This window comes from Chrysochloris asiatica, unplaced genomic scaffold, assembly GCF_000296735.1.
Source record: "Chrysochloris asiatica unplaced genomic scaffold, ChrAsi1.0 scaffold00003, whole genome shotgun sequence".
NCBI lineage: Eukaryota > Metazoa > Chordata > Mammalia > Afrosoricida > Chrysochloridae > Chrysochloris > Chrysochloris asiatica.
This window is the reverse complement of record NW_006408521.1, coordinates 21783908-21805977: the sequence shown is the minus strand read 5'-3', so window position 1 is coordinate 21805977 and position 22070 is coordinate 21783908. Positions and strand designations below refer to the sequence as shown.

General features: G+C 38.1%; 1 protein-coding gene across 1 annotated transcript in view; it reads left to right on the top strand.

Moving 5' to 3' along the window:
• Nucleotides 1-15750, top strand: part of BLNK (B-cell linker) — a 91278-nt gene extending 75528 nt beyond the window's left edge. The window contains exons 14-17 of the mRNA XM_006831187.1: nucleotides 2320-2396; nucleotides 5375-5458; nucleotides 8068-8223; nucleotides 15367-15750. Coding sequence (XP_006831250.1) covers nucleotides 2320-2396; nucleotides 5375-5458; nucleotides 8068-8223; nucleotides 15367-15486 — 437 coding nt within the window. The 3' untranslated portion in view covers nucleotides 15487-15750. The remainder of the gene's footprint in view (nucleotides 1-2319; nucleotides 2397-5374; nucleotides 5459-8067; nucleotides 8224-15366) is intronic.
• Nucleotides 15751-22070: the final 6320 nt, after the last annotated feature.

Below are 22070 nucleotides of genomic sequence, written 5' to 3'. Positions count from 1 at the left end.
GCCCTATACAGGGTCGCCATTGGTCAGAACCAACTCAATGGCACTTAGCAACAACAGCTGTTACAAAGGTGGCTTTCTCCTTTGAATGTGCAGGGCACTATCATCTGAAGTACTTAGTTAATACAAACTTGTTCCTCAGGCAGACTTTCCCACATTAATCAATGATGCTCTGGCCAGTGTGGCCAACACTCATAGATTGATCCTTGACTCCTGTCTGTCTTTCACACGCCTTCCAGCAATTCCTTCAAACTTGATCAGGAATCCAATCACTCTCATTAGTTCCATTGAGGCCAAATGATCCAAACCACCATCATTTCCTACGAGTATTTGCAAGAACACCAAAGTAGCCTCCCCTCGCTGCTCTTGTCCCCTTCTGTTTCCAGCACAAAACCAGAGTGATGCTGTTAAAAAAAAACAGTCAGGCAGATCATATTTATTACTTTTCTGTTCAAAACCCACCAAAGCCTCCCCTACCACACCTCATTAAAGCTCAAGTCGTGGTAAGGGTCCACCAGGTTCTATAAATATGACCCTTTACTTGCTGCCTGTATGTTCTCATCTCTTCTTATTCTTCCCTTTTCTCACTGCACTCCAGACGCAAGGACAGCCTTGCTGTTCCTCAAGCATACATACCAGGCACACTCCTGCCTCAGAGTTCCTGCAATCACTATGGCTTCTATGTGGAACGCGTTTTCCTCAGCTCTCTGTCTCATCCCCTCTGCCTGCCTATCTTACTCAAAGGTTACCTCAGTGAAGCCTTACCTAACCAACGAATTTAAACTTTCTACCTGCCCAAGCTTACTCCCAGCCTCCTTCTTTGATTTATTTTCTCCACTTAGGACTCTGTGATAGTATAGTGGTTACGAATCGGCCTGCTAATCTCATGGTCAGCAGTTCAAAACTACCAGTGGTTCCGTGGAAGAAAAATGAGGCTTTCTGTTCCCATAAAGATATATAAGGTTGCTTTGAGTTAGAACCGACTCCTTGGCATATAACCACTACCAACACCAGGCCTATCTAATGTTATATATGCAATTATTTATGTTTTATTGTCTAGCTCACTCCATTTACACTCCAGGAGAGCAGGACAGTTTGCCTGTGATGCTGACTGATCAATGCTGGGCACACAATAATGAATAAATGAGTGAATGAATGAATGCAATGAAATATTTTCTCTATGGTATGTGCCCCATATGTACACTATAAACTCCTAGAGGAAGTTTCTTCCTTAAGACAGCAGTTCTCAAACAGATTGTGCTCAGAACCCATTTGTTATTGCTAAGTGCCGTCAAGTCATTTCTGACTCATAGTGACACTGTGTGGGGTTTCCGAGGAACAACTGATGGGTTTGAACTGCCAACCTTGGGGATTGCAGTCCAGGGCTGATCCTACAGTGCCTTTAACACTCTTAAAATCATTGCAGACTTAAAGGGCTTTTGTTGATTATTTCTTTATATTGATAGTTAATGTATTAGAAACGAAAACCAAGGTATTTTTTAAATGTTTACTCATTTAGAATAATCATAAACTCACTACGTGTTAACATAAATAACATTCTTAGGATGAACAACTGTATTTTTAAAACAACATTTTAATGAAAAGAGTGGCCTTCTTTTACATTTTATAGATCTCTTAATGTCTGGAGTAAAAAGACAGCTGGGATTTCTCGTATCTGCTTTTGCATTCAACCTATTGCAATATGTTCTTTGGATAAAGTATATGAAGAAAATTGGGCTTCCCACAGATAGGGAATTGGAAAAGAAAAGACTTCGCGGTTCCCCTGAAATGATCTTGGGGAATTTCATATGACACTTTGCGAACCATTTTTTTAAGATGTTGTATCCGTGCGTATCCTCTGCAGCACCAAACCAAAGCCAATGCTATCGAGTCAATTCTGACTCAGAAGAGCCCTAAAGGACAGAGTAGAACTGCACCTTAGGGGTCCTAGACTGTCAGTCTTTACAGGAGCAGACAGCCTCATCTTTCTCCCGTGGAGTGGCTGGTGGGGTTGAACCACTGACCTTGTGATTAGCAGCCCAGCACATAACCCAGTACATCACCAAGGCTCCTGGCACATACCACAGTAATAGAAATACTTAAGAAATATTGCTCAAGAAATTGTTGTTGTTGTTGTTAAGTGCCTTTGAGTTGGTTCCAACTCATAGCGACCCTGTATAAGGTTCCCAAGGAGCGACTGGTGAGCTTGAACCATCGATCTTGTGATTCAAATTGACTTTGCAGTCCAGTGCATTAACCCACAGTGCCACAACCAGGGCTCAAGAAATAGTGAAGATTAATTGATTTTTAAATCCCTTTCAGGATTTCCAGAAGGGGGAAGCCCAACCATGAATGGACCATTACCAAACTTTTCATTGAATTCCAATCTGTCAGAACAGGTATGAAACATACTACAGGTAAAGGCATGTCTTCAGATAAAAGAGCATGCCAACTAAAACTTGAGGACAGGGTCCGAATTTGGAGTCAGTTTGTGAGTTGCAATTTACCAGTGAGTACATATAATACTTTTTTTTTTCCCAGTGATTGAGGCCTTACGCTACTTGTCATTTCTATTGGCATTCCAGGTGCTTTGAATAACAATTTGAGTTTCTTTAAAACTAGCAAAGAAGTGTGGTGCTTTCATTATTGTTCCTCTCATGTAGATTTTATTTGAACAGAAATTTTCTCACAATAGATCTCTGGAAGTTTATGATATTAAAACACAAAAAGACTTTTTAAAAAGAAAGTTTAAACTGCATATTTTTCAACTGTAAAATAGTGATGACTGTCATCTCTCCGTCTTGCCTTCAAAGTAGTTGAAGGAATCAATTATAATAGTATTTATAAAACGCACTCCAAAAAACAACAGCTGTAAGAGCACAATGGAAAGAGAGTTCATAATTAATTCAGGAGAAAAGAATAAATGGTTCAGGAATCTGTTATTGTTAAATGTCATTGAATCAGTTCCAACTCATAGCAGCCCTCTGTACAACGGAACAAAACATCACCTAGACCTGTGCCATTTGTTTGTTCTTCTGACAATCCATGATACCTTTAATATTTTTCTCCAACACCATAACTCAACTGCATCAATCCTTCTACATTCTTCCTTATTCATCATCCAACTTTCACACGCAGATGGGGCTAATGAAAATACCGTGGCTTGGGTCAGATGCACTTTAGTCCTCAAACTGTCATCTGTGCTCTTGAACATTTTAAAGAGATCGTGTGCAGCAAACTTGCCTAATGCAAATACATTGTTTGATATCTTGACTGCTGCTTCCATGAGTGTTGCTGGTGGATCCAAGCAAAGTGATGTCTTAGACAACTTCCATCTTTTCTCCATTTATCATGATATTAGTATTTTGTCCAGTGGCAGGGATTTTTGTTTTCTTTACATTTAAAGTGCCACCCATACCGTCAAAGGCTGTGGTCTGTCAGTATTTTAAGCCCTCTTAGCTTTCAGCAAGCAAGATTGTGTCATCTGCATATCGCAGGTTGTTCATGAGTCTTTCTCCAATCCTGATGCCTGCTTTTCTTCATATTTGCTCAGAATATCTTCTCAGAATTTTTGTTCAACATACAGATTGAATAGTATGGTGAAAGACTACAACTCTGGAGCACACTTTTCTTGATTTTTAAAACGTTCAGTTTTCCCTTGTTCTGTTCAAACAACTGCCTCTTGGTCTATGTACAGGTTCCTCATGAGCACAATTTAGTGTTCCGGAATACTCACACCTCACAATGTTGTTCATAGCTTGTCATGATTCATACAACCGAAAGCCTTGGCATAGTCAATAAAGCACTGGTAAACATCTTTCTGGTATTCTCTGCTTTCAAACAAGATCCATCTGATGTCAGCAAGGTTATCCCTCATTCCATGTCCTCATCTGAATCCTGCTTGAACCTCTGGCAGTTCTCTGTCAATGTACTGTTGCAGCCATCTGTTAATTATCATTAGTAAAATTTTACATACATATGATATTAATGATATTGTCCTAGGATTTCTGCATTCTGTTGTGTCACCTCTCTTTGGCATGGCCACAAATATGGATATCTTCCAATCAGTTGGCCAGGTAGCTGTCTTCCAAATTTCTTGGCATAGACGAGTGAGTGCCTCCAGTGTTGCATCAGTATGTTGAAAGATTTCAATTTGTATCCCATCAATTCCCAGAGCCTTGTTCTTCGCCAAAGCCTTCAGTACACCTTGAACTTCTTCCTTCAGTACCATTGTCTATTGATCCATATGCTACCTCTTAAAATAGTTGAACATCAACCATTTCCTTTTAATTCTGTGTAGTCCTTCCATCTTCTTTTGATGCTTTCTGCATCATTCAATATTTTGCCAATAGAATCCTTTAGTATTTCAAGTTGAGACTTGAATTTTTCCTTAATTCTTTCAGCTTGAGAAATGCTGAGCGTGGGCTTCGTTTTTGACTTTCTAACTCCATATCTTTGTACATTTCATTATAATATTTGTTTTTCTTTTCTTGAGCTGCCCTTTGAAATTTTCCGTTCAGCTCTTTTACCTCATTTCTCCCGTTTGCTTTAGCATTTCTGTGATGAACAGCAAGTTTCAGATTCTCTTCTGACATCCATTGTGGTCTTTTCTTTCTTCCTTGTCTTCTTAAAGACCTTTTGCTTTCTTCCTGTATGATGTTATTGATGTTATCCCACAACTCTTCTGGTTTTCCGTCATTAGTGTCTAATGCGTCCAATTTGTTCTTGAGATGATCTCTAAATTTAGGTGGGATATGTTCAAGGTCATATTTTGGCTCTCATGGACTTGTTTTAATTTTCTTCAGCTTCAACCTGAGCTTTCATACAAGCAATTGATGATTTGTTCCACAGTCAAGAGCCTAGCAGGATTTATTTGTTATATTCAAATATAATAGCTAAAGCCAAAAGGGAAAAAGTCAATTATATAATATTTATATTGATCAAAGGAAGCACAAAATCCATTTTCCCATTATTGATCCAGTTCTAATTATATGTGTCTTGGTACTACAAAGTGGGTTTTTGTTTCTCATACACAGAAGTTGTTGTTGTTAAGTGCCGTTGAGTTGATTCCAACCCATAGTGACCCTGTATGGGATTTCTGAGGAGCGACTGATAAGCTTGAGCCACTGACCTTGTGGTTCAAACCAACTTTGTAGTGTAGCACATTAACCCACAGCACCACACCAGGACTGAGTCATTTAAAGAATGTTCTGATGTGACACTGTAGGATAAGTGCTGGACTGCTAATTGCAAGTCCAGCAGTTCAAGCCCATCAGCCACTCCTTGGAAACCCTGTACATGGTTGCTATGAGTCGGATCTGACTCAACAGCACTTAAGAACAACAACTCATGCTTAACAATGTCCTCTATTCCACAGGAAGCTGAAGTTCACTGTAAGCCATGGTATGTTGGGGACTGTGATCGAAAGTCTGCTGAAGAGGCATTGTACAAGTCAAACAAGGTTTGGTCATTTTTCAGCTCCATATTGCTCCCTTAGTCTCTTAACAGGCCAAACTGTTGTCCGTATAATGTGTTAATGAAAACTTATTGCAAAGCTTATGAGTGCAAGGATCCTTTTCCTTTAGTTACTCAAGAGGGTCTGCCATCCTTTCCTTTCATTCAAGCAGTTCCCTCTTTGTTCTCCCATCTCATTTCTACTTGTTCTTTCACCTCTATAATAATACACAAGCTCTGTTGTTCCCCCAACAGTGGGAGAGAAGAAGGCTCTAGTGGGAGACTCTTTGCAAAGCTTGATGCCACAGGACACCCATCCAGAAGTGAGAAGTGGCAGGCTAATTTGGATCACTGCATGGGATAAAAAGTTTATGTCAGGATGGCAAGACTGGAAGTAAATTTTTGAAGAGTCCAAACTGACTCCATAGGAACACGTAGTTTGGACTATCCAAGATTAAAGTGCCAATTCAAGTAGGCCCAATGGATCCCTCCACACCAGAAAATTTTCTTCTGTACACAGGGTTCTTGCTTTTCTTTTTCATTCTTTCTTTTCTTTTCTTTTTGGATACCCACTCTCCCATAAATGTCCTTTCCTCTTTTCTTTTCCTGTTGCTGCCTGGCTCTCACATAAATTTTCTCTCACATTCCTGGTAATAATAGGTAATGGTTCTTTGTCCATGGTTGTATGTTACCTCTCTACCATATGTCTCCTCTTCAATGCTATTGGAAATTAATGGTGGTTCATCCAATTCATTCAACAAACATCTACTGAACAACTATTATGTCAGGTGCTGTACTGTTACATCTTGTATTCAAGTTCACCAATTACTGGTACTGCTGCATGAATAGGCAGGCCAGTGAAATAGAATAGGAAGTCCAGAAATATACCAACTTCATATGAAAATCTAATATATCAAAGGGTAGTATCCCAAACCACTGTTTTAATTCTGGTGATTTGTAGGTTGTTTTAACATCTGGTAGGACTAGTCTCCTCTTATGACTCATTCTGAAGCTAGACAAATTGACCCTAATGTGCATACGGAAAAATAAACTTGTAAAAGAAAGCACTGAAATGAAAGAATTTTTATTAGGGTGGGATGTTAAATTTTGTCTAGGGTTTTTTCCAACCTCTATAGAAATAAATACAAGGATTTTTCTCCTTAGACATACTAAAATCACGGGTTCTGTTGATAGATTTCCTATTATTAAACTCTCCTACTTGGTCATGGTATATTATTCTCTAATGTGGTGTTGGAGTTTGTTAAAAAATACTTAATTTAAGATCTTTGTATCCAGCATCCTAAGTAATATTTTATTGTAATTTTATTTAATTCTTATATCTATCATATTTAGATAGCCATACTATACTTGCCTCCTAAAAATAATTTGGAAAATCGTCTTCATTTTCTATGCTCCAAGACAGTTTTTATAGCATTGAGACTAGCTGGTTTCTGAAGCGTGGTAAAATTTCTCTGTAAACCATCTGGATCTGGCGCCATTTTGTAGAGTAGCTCCATGATCAGTTTCTTCCTTCCATGTAATTTGGTCTGGTTAAGCTCTATATCTCTATTGGTGTTGATTTGGGTTATTATGTTTTTCTAAGAGCATCTTCACTTCACCTGGGTCTGCATAGGGCTGAGTCTAGAGGTGCACCGGTCTTTTATGGTGCTTTCAATTTTACTATCAACAATTATTTCTTTCTTGTCATTTCTTACTTTATATATTTGTACTTTTGCCTTTTTCATGATTAAGTTAGTTGCTTGTCTATTTTACTGATTTTTTCCAACCATCAGATCTTTTCTATTTCATTCTTTTCTGCTTTTTACATTATTATTATTTTCTGCTATTTTACTGACTCATTGTACTTCCTCTTCTTTAAAAATACTTTTCCTCTCTCTTGGTTGTGTCCATGCCTTCCTTCTGTATTGTTTATAAAGTTTTCACTTAAAGCTACTGCCCAATGGGCATATTGTCATGTCTTCTTCATTTATGAAATCGATTTTTCATTTTCTTCTGTTTCTTTCCTGAGTTTGATCAACTTTTGTTGCATTTCTCCTTCCTGCTCTGTGTCCAATTTTTGTTTATAATTTATGAATTTCTGATTCTAGATTAATTTTATAAAATATGTCATGAAATTTGGAGTGCTGTGGTGTAGGTTTTGTTTATTTGTTTTTTTCTTCTTCAATGTAAGTTTTTCTTGGAGAATTTTTATCAGCTGAACTTCTGGTTCCCTTTTAGTGCTGCTGAGAGAAATGTATTTGATTTTTTTTCTATTCATAGGCAAATTGTGGGTATGGCTCCTAGCTCAAGAATACCCTGTAGGTTTCACCTTAAAGTGTCTCCATATTTCTAAATCCTAAAACATAGTATTTTTAGGATTTAACATATCATAAAATTAGCATTGAACTCACTGAATAGGATTCCCCATGAATTATATTTTGCTGATATCTTTTTCTTGGAAAAGAATAAAAATAAACTCTAATCAAGACTTAAAAGTATGCAGTTAGATAATCAGTTTTAGAATGTGATATAGGTATTCTTCATAAAATAGTTTCTAAACTATGGAAATAAGAAACTAACCAAAATTATGCTTTTTAAAAAATTATTATTAAACAGGATGGATCGTTTCTTATTCGGAAAAGCTCTGGCCATGATTCCAAACAACCATATACATTAGTTGTATTCTTTAATAAGCGTGTATATAACATTCCTGTGCGATTTATTGAAGCAACAAAACAATATGCTTTGGGAAGGAAGAAAACTGGTGAAGAGGTCAGTAATTTCTCTCATAGTTAAAGTCTACAAATATGTGTTAAGTACAATGGCATCATAGTGTGTTACGTGTTAGGGATGAAAAAACGGATATATGAATACTTAGTCCTAAACTTGCATATATGTCATAATAGAGAACAACAGATAATACTATGTTCAGGCAATTTATCCTATGTTGTTGTTGTTGTTAAGTGCTATATAATTGGTTACGACTCATAGTGACCCTGTATATAGGGTTTCCGAGGAGCAGTTGGTGAGCTTGCAATTCCAACTGACCTTGCAGTCAGCACTGTAACCCACAGTGCTACATCAGGACTCCAATTTATCTTACAGGAGAACAGAAAGGCAAAGAGACTAATGTGATGACAAAGTTACATCCTGGTCCCTTTCATGCAGCTACTTAAAGGGTCAGTGTGACCTAGGATTTTAGTCCAGGGGGGCATATAAGTCAAGGTTGAACTAAATTAGAAATGTAAAGTGCAATTATAGTTGCAAGAATCAAAGTCAGGAGCTAGACTCCAAAGTTAATACCTAGAATCTCAGCTCTGACATGAGGATTAGAGAAAGATCCAGAGGAAACAAAACTGGGCTGACCTAAAACATTAGGCACAACCCTTAGACCTGAATGAGACTGGGGGCCTACAACAAGAAAAAACAAGTGGGTCTTAAATACTAACCAAACATGAACTTCAACTCTTATTTATTCTTGATCAAACTCAATGTGTACCCTATTCTAGTTTGGCCAGCCTGTTCCTATAGTGAAACGTGGACTAATCCATGAATGCTCCATAAAGGGAGAGCTACTCTGATCTTGAATGTCTGGCTAGATTTAAATACCCACCGAATTCACAGCCATCGAGTCCATTCTGACTCACAGTGACCCTAGAGGAATGACTAGAACTGCCCATAGGGTTTCTTAAGCTATAAATCTTTACAATAGCGGTCTCATCTTTCTCCAACTGAGTCATTGGTGGGTTCAAACCACTGACCTTGAGGTTAGCAGCCAAACACTTAACCCACTTTACTACTAGGGCATTTTAATAGGTAGAAAGAAATATGGAGAGGAAGAGAGAAAAGAAGAAGGAAGACACAGCAAAAATAAAATTCAAGTCAAGAAATACTTCTTTTCAAGGTTTCCCCAGAAAAACTATATCCAATCCAAATCTAGCACTTGTTAGAAAATGTCTGAATCATTACAAAGTATCATAATTGCTCAAGTGTCTATCTTCTCCACTAGATAAGACCAGGGACAATGTCTGCTTCATCTCTGTATCTCTACAGCAGTACAGTGATTGGCTTCAGTGAATGTTCAGTGCTTATTAAATGAATGAATTGATTTATTGACTGATTGAGTATAGGCAGGAGAATAATAACATTGGTAAAACAACTAAATGGGTCTTGTTGCATTCATGTTGTGCACTGTATTTTGCTTTTAGTAAAATCTCAGATATTTAGAAGATACATAACTCTTGAATCTGAGAACACCAGTCAAAATAGGGATTTAAAATGTAGATTGCCTCATCATTCAATACCAGTTCAAATTTACTAGGACTTGTGCCTTTTCCTATTCATAAAAGTCTTTTCTCTCACTGAAATATTTATCTTAAAAGTCTTTTTAAAATAAATATTCCTCTATAGTAATCAATGGGGGAAGATGATGGTGATCCTGGTAGGCTCAGTAGGATAAGCACTGGACTGCTAACCACAAGGTCAGCAGTTCAAGGCCACTAACCACTTCTCAGTAGAAACATGAAACTTTCGGCTCCCAAAAAGATTTACAGGTTCAGAAACCCTATATAGGCTTACTATGGTTCAGAACGAAGTCAACAACACTGAACAGCCACAGAATATTCCATAACAGTTTGGGGTCCAAAAGGAGCTCTGGATTTTACTGTCCTCCTAGGAAACGCTGATAAACAAAGACTCCTCTGAGGAGTACTCATCCCTGCTTCAAAGGAAATAGATCATATTTGCTTTTGTATTTTTTTTTTAACCTCCTTCCCAAAATATCCAGATTATGAATGCCAAAAGAAGTACTATATCCTTCTTTTTTTAATAGCTTTTTAAATTTTGTTGTTGTTATTGAAAATATACACAGTCGAGCACAAGCCAATTCAATAATTTTTACATGTGCAATTCATTGACATTGGTAACATTCTTCAAGTGTCTGAGCGCCCTTGCCCTACTTTTCTGAACTGTTCCTCCCACATTAACACAAATTGATTGCCCCATAATTTTCCTATTTAACCTTTCAAGTTGCTCTTGCCAATTGGATCCCAGATAGAGTCCTTTAAAAGAGCACAGTGCTCTAAATGGATGGTTTTTTACTAATTAAGCCTTTTTGATTGTTTAAAGATTTCAGGGAATATTTTTAGTTTAAGGCATAAGGGGTTCATCCAGCCTCAGTAGTTCCAACAAGTCTGGACTCAGTGAGAATATGAATCCTGTTTTACATTACCCCGCTTTTGATCATTATTTTTATTCTTAGAGTGGTACCAAGAACCACTGGCAGTCAATTAAAATTTACTTAAATAATCCATGAATAAAAGGGTCATGTCTCTCATATGCTTAACATTTGAGTGGAAAATGCAAAGTGTAGTTGCATGAGGTCAACCACTTGAATATTTTGAAAAGTCTGAGTGTTTGTATTTGTGTTTGTGTGTACATAGGTAGAAAAAGTAACTAAGTGATTAAATATTTGACTTTCCATGTAGATACAGTATTGAGTAATCTGACAGTTTGGGCAACTGTCTGCTTTATTTTACTGACCATGCGATTTTGAGCTATCACACAAGTTGTTTATCTGCCTACATATACATATTACAAACACAAATTGTGTAAGTTACGCACAATTCTTCTTTCAATTAAATCACAAATGCAATTCAACACTACGTCAAACATTTCAGTCACTGAACACTAAAAGCAATACTCAAAAACATTTAGGGACTAGAAGGACAGAATGGGATGTTTATTTGTGTTGTTGTTGTTGTTAAGTGCCTTCAAGTCATTTCTGACCCATAGCGACCCTTTATAGGGTTTCCGAGGAGCAGCTGGTAAAGTTGAACCACCGACCCTACAGTTCAAATGACTTTGCAGTTTGGCACATTAACCTATAGTGCCACACCAACAATTGTTTACTTTGCTTGGGTTCAGAACATACTTTTTTACATTGAATCCACTTCAAAGGGGTCACACCTAAATACTATTTCATGTCCTGGTTCTGCAGTATATATAAATTCCAACAGCATTCAGTAGCGCAACACGTGGTGCCAAAAATAAATGAATAAATATCTAGTGTTATTTATCATAAAAGTATTTCATTGGGAATTGCAACAGAGTGTAATGATTGCAGCAAAAAAAAAAGGAGTAAACACTAAAGGTATCCCCTCAAACATTCAACCCACATCTGGTGGCAAGGAAATTTTGCGAATGCTGTTTTGTGTGAATCTTATTTAATTAAACTTTGTATCTTGAGATCATTGTAGATTCATGCCAGTATTAAAAAAACAAAACAAAAACTAAACCAAAGGTATTCAAAGGTCTTCCTTCTACCTCTCCCCTTGACATAATATTCAGATTACTATTTGAAAAATTTGGCCAGTATTCTGAATATTTTACACTATTATATATATATATATATGTCAAAAATTATCCACACTCCAGTTATATTAAAATGCCTGTCCATGTCCATGGCTGATGACAACATTGAGAACATGCATGAAATGATTCTGTCAAATATACAAGTGACAGTGATTATGTGGCAAATCATTTACAAATCAGCCATGGCTTTGCCTATGAAATAATCCAAGACAGACTTGAGTTTCAGAAAGTTTGTGCAAGATAGGTACTGAAAAGCATAAACAGAAGCATCTGGACATCTGCAAACAAAATTTGGACTGATGGTTGAAGGAAGGTAAAAATTTCTGTAAAAAAATCATTACTGGTGACAAGACATGGATTCATCACTGTGAGCCTGAGAGTAAGTAGCAGAGTATAGAATAGAAACATTCTCAATCTCCAACCAAGATAAAGTTCAAAGGTCAACCAAAATTTGGCAATTTTCCAAAAGCTGGAAAATTGATGCTTATAGTTTTCTGGGATTCTCAAGGGTCAGTACTGGAATACTATCAAGAAAAAGATTCAACACTCAACAGTGCTTGTTACAGTGAGCTACTTACTGAAGAGCTAACGCCTAAACTTTGAGTTAAACACAGAGGACTGCTATCCAAGAGTGTTTGTGATCTTGCATGGCAATGCACATCCACACACCTCTGCTCACCTGTGGACACACTGCAAAAACTTAATTTTGAGGTATTAAAGCATCCTCCCTATAGCCCTGATCTTGTTCCATTGGACTTTTACCTGTTTGGTTCCCTGAAAACAACCCTTCGAGGACACAGATTCACCTTTGATAAAGAAGCTAAGACAGTGGTGCATCTGTGTCTTGCAGCTCTGCCTAAAACATTTTTTAATAAGGGAATATAAAAGGTTATTGACAGGTAGACAAAGTTTATTGAAAACCAAGGAAATTATGTTGAAAAATGGTGTATTTGTCTTTTCTAAAAGTTGATTAAAATAAGTTCTACATTGCGGAGCCCTTATAGTGTATAGAACCTTAGGTGGAATCCTGAGCCCCATCCAGAACCTTCTGAGGTGGAACAGTCCCACTTGAAAGGATATGCAAACCAGACCAGAACAGCCAGAGGAACAGAAGATACTTCCTGAAAGAAATACCAGCAGGAAAAATCAAAAGCAAAACCAGCAATCTATTTGGCTATTACAAGAATAAGCAAGCTGTTTGCTGGGGAGCCATCAAGTCAAGCAATCAAGTTCCTTCAGGACAAACCCCTCTACAAGACTGAAACTCAAAGGGAACACATAAGCAGGCATGTAAGCTTGTTTTTGCTGGTGACCGCATTTGTCTGCATTTTAGTGGAAGTGGGGGAAAGTCAGTAATGAAGATATGGGCTGAGTTTGACCACATTCCATAGACTCCTGTTGACCTCGAGATAAGAGCAAGAAGAGGAAAGGCTGGTTGGTGCAAAGTCTGGGCAGACTTGGGAACTCCTGAGCCTGTGGACATTGACCTAGCCAAAGAGGGCTAAAGCTGAGAGTGAAGTGTCCAGCTGATATGAAGTGGGGGAGATGAACAAGAATGCCCAAATTTGCAAATAGTACCCATTTGACCTAGCTTTTATGGTTTGATGACCAGAGAGCTCAATTAGAGGAAGATAAAGAAATTTGGTAAAGGAAGCAAGTGTAAATTGCTACAATTTGATGAACTTGATCTATATTTAATGGATGTAGTAGTTCTAAATACCAACTGAGAAGGAAGGAGTTTTCACATCAAGGATCAAGCCTATCCCCTTGGTATACAGGGTTGATAGGGACAGGCAACTTAGACATTGGCTACCTAACATGGGAGGCAGGGCCTATAAAGGCATGAAGTGGCTGGCTTACAAGTTTTCAAGAGGAAGTTTATTTCAAAGTATGCGGGGAAGGTAGAATCCCCACTGAACAGTTTTCATCTTGTCCTGATGGGTCTGGTGAAAGGAGATGGGATATGATTCTTTTGATTCAATAGTGAGTAATTGTTATCATGACTAATTGTGATTGTCACAACTGTAAAGGTAGAAGTTTTGTAACATAAAGGGAGGAGTAGTATCTTACATTACATGAACAGAGGACCCTAGGATCATCAAGGGAGAAGAGCATGAATGGAATGTGGGGTCCTAACCAGAGAAGCAGCAACAGCAGAGATGGAGGCAGAGATGATGTCATGGAGAGAGGGAGCAGCTGAGGACTCCAAATGCATGGAAAGAGAAAGGCTGTGTGCTGGAGACCAAGAGGCAGGCTTGCAGGATGTGCCCTTTGGTTTTTTAAATGATTATATTCCTGAGTGTTTTTGTATACATCAAAAAAACACAAAACAACAGCAAACAGAGGAAATAGAAGCAAATACTGTTAAGTAATGATGCATGGGAGGGATTGTAATCATTGCAATGAAACAAAATATGATAGGATAAGTGCAAAACCAATATTCTCCCATGGAAACTATCACTCAATTCACATTAAAGCTTTAAAAAAAAAAAAAAAAAACTACAGCCAGAATGCAGATAATTTTTGACTCACCCTTCATGGATATTTGGAAGCCATCCAAGACTTTTTAAAGTTTTTATTCCAGATATTTATTTTTAACTGAAAAGTTCCGAGATAAGTAAACCAGTGATAGTAGCTAGTGAATTCATGGCACTGTTGAAAAGCAACATCTACTTTTTTTTTTTAAAGTGACTGTGACTTTGTAGCACTTTGGTACAACCCATGCATCTCATTTCATGCCCTGTATTATATGTATTTTCTTCTTTCATTTAAAAATTATCATTTTTACTTTAAGAAAGGATTTTCATAACCTTAAAATGAAAACCCATAGACCACAGTAATTAAAACACAATAAAATAAATACATATCTGAAGAGGCTGCCATGAAATTGTTAATTAGGCACTAATTTAGTTCTGGAGTCCTGGTGTGGTACTGTGGAAAATGCGCTGGACTGCAAAGTCAGTTTGAACAACAAGGTCGGCAGTTCAAGCTTACCAGCCGCTCCTCGGAACCAACTCTAAGGCATTTAAAAATAACAACAATTTAATTCTAAGCTTACTAGTAGTCAAAACAAAAATGGAAGAATGAGGATTTATAAAGTTTTCCTTACTTATTAAAAAAAAAATCTTATCTTAGAGTAAGTTTAAGGGAGAATTTATTATGCCAATCATTTAATCTAGACTTTTAGAACACAGCAGATAATCTATAGTTTATAAAATTGAGGAAAAATAATTGTATGACAGTTTCACATTTGACACTAAATAAAAATAAATATATTATAATGCAATAATTTCTCTAAGAGGTGCTCATTGATGCTGTCAGTTCTATTTTCATCTTACTAATAGGACTTATCTAACACAGAAGGTTACAGCCTTTGTCTACCTAGACTTTTTCAGGCAAAATGTCAGCTGGGATCTAGTAACTTTGAGTAACTTGAGTAAGTGGAAAAAGGTAGAGCTTAGTGAGCCTTTGAAAAATGGAGGAATAGAGATTGAAGTTAATATAATTATTAGTGTATAACTCATCTATGTTTTATTGATCTAGTACTTTGGAAGTGTTGCTGAAATAATCAAAAATCATCAACATAGTCCACTGGTTCTCATCGACAATCAGAATAACACAAAAGATTCCACAAGACTAAAATATGCCGTTAAGATTTCATAAAGAAAGAAAATGGAAATCAGCATCATTGCTCCAGACATTTTTTTCAGACTTTCTACTTTGAAGAAAAACTATCAAAGCTTCATAGTTTGGATTATGAATAATCCAGTAAGAAAATAGAAGATGGAGGCAGCTATTGAGGTAGTCATCAATCTCTTTATAAGAAGTTCACATGGAATTGTTTTCTCTATTGCCTGACCAGATGAGCTGCTGATATTTGGTGGGATTGAGTTGTCATGATAATAGTCTCTAAATAAATCTTTATTTAAAAGAAACAGGTGTACAGTATTTCGAGTCATGTGAGAACATATCACAATATTTTCAAAATAAGAAAATAAAACTCTTGGATAAAACAAAGCTGCTGAAAATGTAGGCCACCCCAGTGGTGCACTAATGTAGCTGGGATGTCTGCTGTCAATGCCTGACAATTATGTTTTGGTTAAAATTTTACTGTGTAGAAAATAAAAATACTGTAAGTAATATATAATATTTGTAAGTAGCAAACAAGAAACCTGTAATGGGTCCTTTTTTTTGTGAATGTTCCCAACCACAGAACATGTATACAAATGAACTTTCTAGAAGTTATTACTAGAGACTATATTGTTAGCTTTGCTAATTAAAAATGATGATACTCGCTTTTATCTGCATATTTGTTAAGTGGGTCCTTAACTTGACAAGAAGTTCAAAGTGGAATGAGAGCAAAACCAGTTTCTAGGGAAACATGCCGCAGAACAAGGACAAAAGACGGGCTCTTACAAACATTAAGGAATTTAAAGGATATCATTATGATAGCTATGTCCAGAAATGTATTATATGTTGTCACAGGAAATATTTTTAAAATATATTAATACACTTTAGACAGCATTGAAATGATAAAACAGCTAATTAAGATAAATTCAATAATTAAATGAGGAATATACTTGAGCAATCTATGAAATCATTGTGAAAGGCTTTCAGAGAAACCCACACACTGACTTGTAAAGATAATTGTATTTTTTAATAATTCACACTTTCTTTTTCTAAATTGTTCCTCTCCTATTAATATAATCTCACTGTTCCCTAAATTTCCTGTGGAATCTTTTGAATTGCTGTTGTCATTTTGATCCCAGATAGATAGTTCTTTTAAAAGAGAACAATGCTGAAGCCAGACATTGTTTACTAATTACATTAAACTAGTATTTGATTTAAAGAAGACTTCAGGGGACATTTTTAGCTTAAGGTTTAAAGTTTCAAGATGATCTCAGGGTAATAGTTTCAAGATTTCATCCAATCTCAGTGGCTCCATAAAAGCTGGATGCCGTGAAGATTGGAAATTCTGTTTAATATTTTCCCCCTTTGGGATCGGAATTCTTCCAGATAATCTTTGATCAAAACATTCAGAAATGGTGGTGGTGCCATGGAGTCAGTTCCAACTCATAACCACCCTGTAAAGGGTTTCTGAGGCTGTAAATCTTTACAGGAGCAGAAAGCCTCATTTTTCTCCCACAGAGCAGTTGGTAGTTTTGAACTGCTGACCTTTAGGTTAGCAGCCTGTCTCATAACCAGAAATGTTAGCTGGATACAATTTGTTTGTTCTGATCTCATGACAAAGGAGGCAATCATTGATGGAGGCAGTTAGCCACTTTTCCATTTCCTCTGCCTACTCCTGGTTTCCTTTTTTCCTCTGTTGCTCCAGGAAAATAGAGATTAGTTGTTGTACCTTGGATGTCTGTGTGCAAGCTTTTAAGACCCCCAAGAGCTGCACAACAAAATAGAAGATAGAACAGAAGCACTAAACACGTTACTTGGCCAATTAGTTGTGATATCCCATGAAACCATAAACTTAAAATTTCCAAATCAAGAAACCAAGTCCCATGAAGCCATTGATTGCACATAAGCAGTCGCAACAGCTGCTCTTTTGCTGATGTATAGATAGAAAGGGGCTTCAAAAAGTTGTGGAAAATGTAATCAAAAGAAAATAGATATAAAGGCACAAAGTGGCTGGCTTACAAGCATTCAAGAGTGTGCTTAGTTTCAGAACGAAGGAGTAAGGCAGAATCCCCACTGAATCATTTTCCTCTTGTCCAGATGGGCCTGGTGAAAGGAAATGGGGAGAATGAGAATAAGATTCTTTTGATTCAATAGTGAGTAATTGCAATTGTCACAACTGTGAAAGTAGAAGATGTGAAACAAAAAGGGGAGAGTAGTTCATCTTTCATTCCAGGAACAGAGGACCCAAGGACCAGCAAGAGGGAAGAGCATGAGTGGAGCATGGAATCCTAACCAGAAAAGCAGCAACAGCAGAGACAGAAGCAGAGACATAGAGACAGAGAGAGATAGAGCATCAGAGGGCTCTAGACCCATGGAATGTGAAAGGTTTTGTGCCTGAGGGCAGGAGGCTGGTGTGCAAAATGTACCCTTAAGACATTTAAAAGAATATATATTTTTGTGTGTTTTTTGTACATCAAAAAAAAAAGGGGGGGGAGGGAATAGAGGTAAATACTGTTAACTGATGGTGCATGGAGGGGATTGTAATCATTGCAATGAAACAAAATATAATTGGTTGAGCATAAAACTGATGATCTGCCCTGTAAACTATCACTCACTTCACAATAAAAGCTTTCAAAAGAAAAGAAAATGGAGACTGGAGGGCACAAGATGGCAGACTAGGCAGAAAGGCTGAATGGACCCTCTACAACAAAGATGGAAAACCAAATGAAACAGATAGAGATGATAGTCCTGGAACTCTGAGCTTCAGGTAATGGAATAGAAATGTGGACTGAATGCTTATTAGGTGAGAGAGCTGAGCAGGCATGGCAAAAAGTGAGAGACTGGTGAGCTGTGCCAGCCGCGCATTTATCCTGAGTGTCTGTGAGCAGCTCCAGAGACAAGAAAGCATATTGGCATTGCAGAAACATAACTGTGGCTCTCGGGATGAAGATGCAAATTTTTTCTTCTTTCCCACACTCTTCTGGTGACCAGAGGTGACGCCCACCCAACCCACAAACACCCCCAGAGAAGCTCCCACTCTCCCTGCAGTCAAAACCACCCAGAGGTGAGCGCAGCAATTGTGGGTTCTGTTAAAGGCAGGGGGAGCTATCTGCATTAACCCTGTTTAGGCAGTCCCTGCTCCAAACCTGCAGAGTCAGTCCTGGCCAGCCCTGGACTAGCCCCCACTAGGAGAAGCAACTGAACAAATGAGTGGAGGAGAAAGAAAAAAGAGAAAAGAAAAGACAAACAGTGGAAGAGAAAATAAGTGGCTGGGACCTCCTACAAATTAGACACTTATGTGCATCAAAAGATCTTAGCAAAGGAGGAAAAAGGGAGCCCACAGACTGGGAAAAACATTTTTGCAACAACATATCAGACAAGGAACGAATCTCTTAAATTTATAGAAAACTGCAACACCTTACAAGAAAAAGACAAACAACCCAATTAAAACATGGGCACAGGACATGAGCAGATACTACACCAAGGAAAACATTCAGGCAGCCAACAAACATATGAAGAAATGTTCACGTTCATTAGCCATTGGTGGTGGTGGTGGTAGTTATGTGCCGTTGAGTTGGTTCTAACTCATAGCAATCCTAATTAAGCTTTCTAAGGCTGTAAATCTTTATGGGAACAGAAAGCCTCTTCTTTCTCCCGCGGAACGGCTGGTAGTTTCGAACTGCTGACCTTGAGTTTAGCAGCCTGACTCCTAACCACTATGCTACCAGAGGTCCTTTCATCAGCCATTTTGTTGTTGTTGTTGTTTTGAAGTGCCGTTGAGTCAGTTCCGACCCATAGTGACCATGTATAGGGTTTCCGAGGAGCAGCTGGTGAGCTTGAACTGCCAACCTTGCAGTGCAAACGGCTTTGCAGTCTGGTGCATTAACCCACAGCGCCACACCAAGAATTCATTAGCCATTAGAGAGATGCAAAGCAAAACAATGAGATATCATCTTACCCCCAGCATTAATAGTAAAAAAAAAACCACACACACAGAAATCAAGGGTGTGAAGAGACTGGGACCCGCCTACATTTCTGGTGGGACTCTATGATGGTTCAACCACTGTGGGGAACAGTATGGTGCTTCTTCTGAAAGTTAGAAATATAAATAGTGTATGACACAGTCTGGAGTCCTGGCACTGTGGGGTAATGCATGGGATTACAAGGTTGGTTTCAACTGCAATGTTGGCAATGCAAAGTCACCAGACACTCCTTGGAAACCTTACACAGGGCTGCTCTGAGTCGGAACTGACTCGATGGCATTTAATTACAACATGACCCAGTTTACTTGGTATATACCCAGAGAAGTAAGAGCTAGGACATGAGTAGATATATGCACACCAATGTTCATTGCACACTATTCACAAGAACAAACAAATGGAGACAGCCTAAATGCCTATACACACAATGGAATACTATGCAACATGAAAGAATAATGATGAATCTGCAAAATACCTCATAACATAGCTGATCTGTAGGACATTGTACTGAGTGAAATTGGTCAATGACAAAAGGAAAAAAGTTATATGGGACCATTATTGGAAAAACTCAAGAAATGGTTTTCATAGTAAAAGAAACATTCTTTGATGGTTCCCATGGGTGGGAGAGAAGGGAGAGTAATTCACTGGCTGAGGGTTATTGTTGTTGTTAGGTGCCATCATGTCAGTTCCATCTCACAGGGTCCCTATGAACAACAAAATGAAACACCATCTGGTCCTAGGCCATCCTCAGAATCATTGTTACACTTGAGCCCACTGCAGCTGCCACTGTGCCAATCCATCTCATTGGGGGTCTTCCTATTTTTTTGCTGACCCTTTGCTTTGCCAAGCAGGAGTCCTTCTCCAGGAACTAGTCCCTCCCAATAATATGTCTGAAGTATGAGAGACTAGAGTTAGAAGGTAGACACATGCAATGGGAAGAGCAATATACAAGAAAAGAAAGGTTGGCAGAAGAATGATGAAGACAGGTGAAGACACAGGGACATATGCAAGGGCCAGAGGGGCTAGAGATAAATAGTGATATATGCACAACCTTGGAACAACAATGTTCTGTGGGTAGATACATGGACAGAGGCACAGGCTAAATGGGTATGGAAGGGAGAGTGGGAGTATTGCCACAAATATGTAAAAGTTTGAAAGAGGATATTGGTACATGGGTATTCACCTTTCCTGCAAACACAGCTATGAATGTGGTGGAACATACAGTGGACAAAATGATAAAAACTTCCTAAGATGTTATCAAACATCTTAAGACAATGAGTTGATGGGTCTGAAGGCTCAGGATCATAGTCTCAAGGCATACCGTGAACAATTAGCATAACACAGTCCACAAAGACAATGTTCTACACCTTACTTTGGTGAGTAACTTCCGGGATATTAAAAGCTCATGAGTGCATCTAAGATGCAGTTATTGATCTCTCCATCTACTGAAGAAAAAGGAGTGATGAGAATGAAAGAGGCTTGGAATCAATTAGTCCAACAGACAAATGGAACATGTGAACATCAGTCCCCATGACTCTGAGACCAGAAGAACTAGCTGGCAGCCAGCTACCACTACCACCTGCTCTGAAAGGGATCACATTAGAAGGTCGCAGATAGAGCGGGAGAAAATGTGGAACAAGACTGGGCTTACTGGTCAGAAAGAGACTAGAGGAACCCAAGACTATGGCCCTCAACTGCCCTTCCGGTCTGAAAAGGAACTCACCCTCTTGACCCAACTTTCGGCCAAGCAGTAGGTAGATATATGGGGGAAGGACCACAATCATTCAAAATCAAAAGGGTAACATTTACTTAAGGACAAAGTCCAGAAGAGCTGGGAAGGCGGGAGGAGTGAAACTAAGAACCACAGGGAGGAGGTGAGATCACTGTTGTCGCATGGTGGGGATTGTAATCATTGAGAAGAAACAAAGTGGATGATTTGTTGACTGTAAGATGGATGATCTGGTCTGTAACCCTTCACTCTATTCACAAGAAAAAGTTTTTAAAAAGAGAGAGAGAGAGAGAATAGAATTTCCCCCAAAATCTTTGAAGCCCCCTCATTTATATCACATAACATTTTCTAATTCAATTTTTTATAGATGTATAACTTATTGGCATCAATTACATAATTCATGTACTCAACCATTAATTACTCTTAATCAATGAGAGTTTTTCACTCATTTTCAGGTCAACAGTAACTTCCCCTTTCCTCCTTCCTTCCACCCCTAGTAATTAGTAATGAACTTTGATCTCTATACATTTGTCTGTTCTTATCTTTTTATAGAAATGAAATCATATAATATTTGTCTTTTGTGATTGACTTGTTTTACTCAGCAATGCACGCAGTAGAATGTATCAGGACTTAAATTCTCTTTGTACCAGATTTTGTTTATCCATGTATCCACTGATGGGCATTTTGGTTGCTACCACCTTTTGGCTTTGTGAGTGTGCTGCAACAGACATTGGTACACATCTGTCTGTCTGCATCGCTGCTTTCAAGTCCCTTGGGTATTTTTCTAGTAGTGGAATTTCCAGATAATTCTATTTTTTAAGTGCTATATACTTTCATGATTATTAATGTGACACTAATGGACTGCAAAGTCAGATTAAACTGCAAGCTTGGCGGTTCAAACACACCAG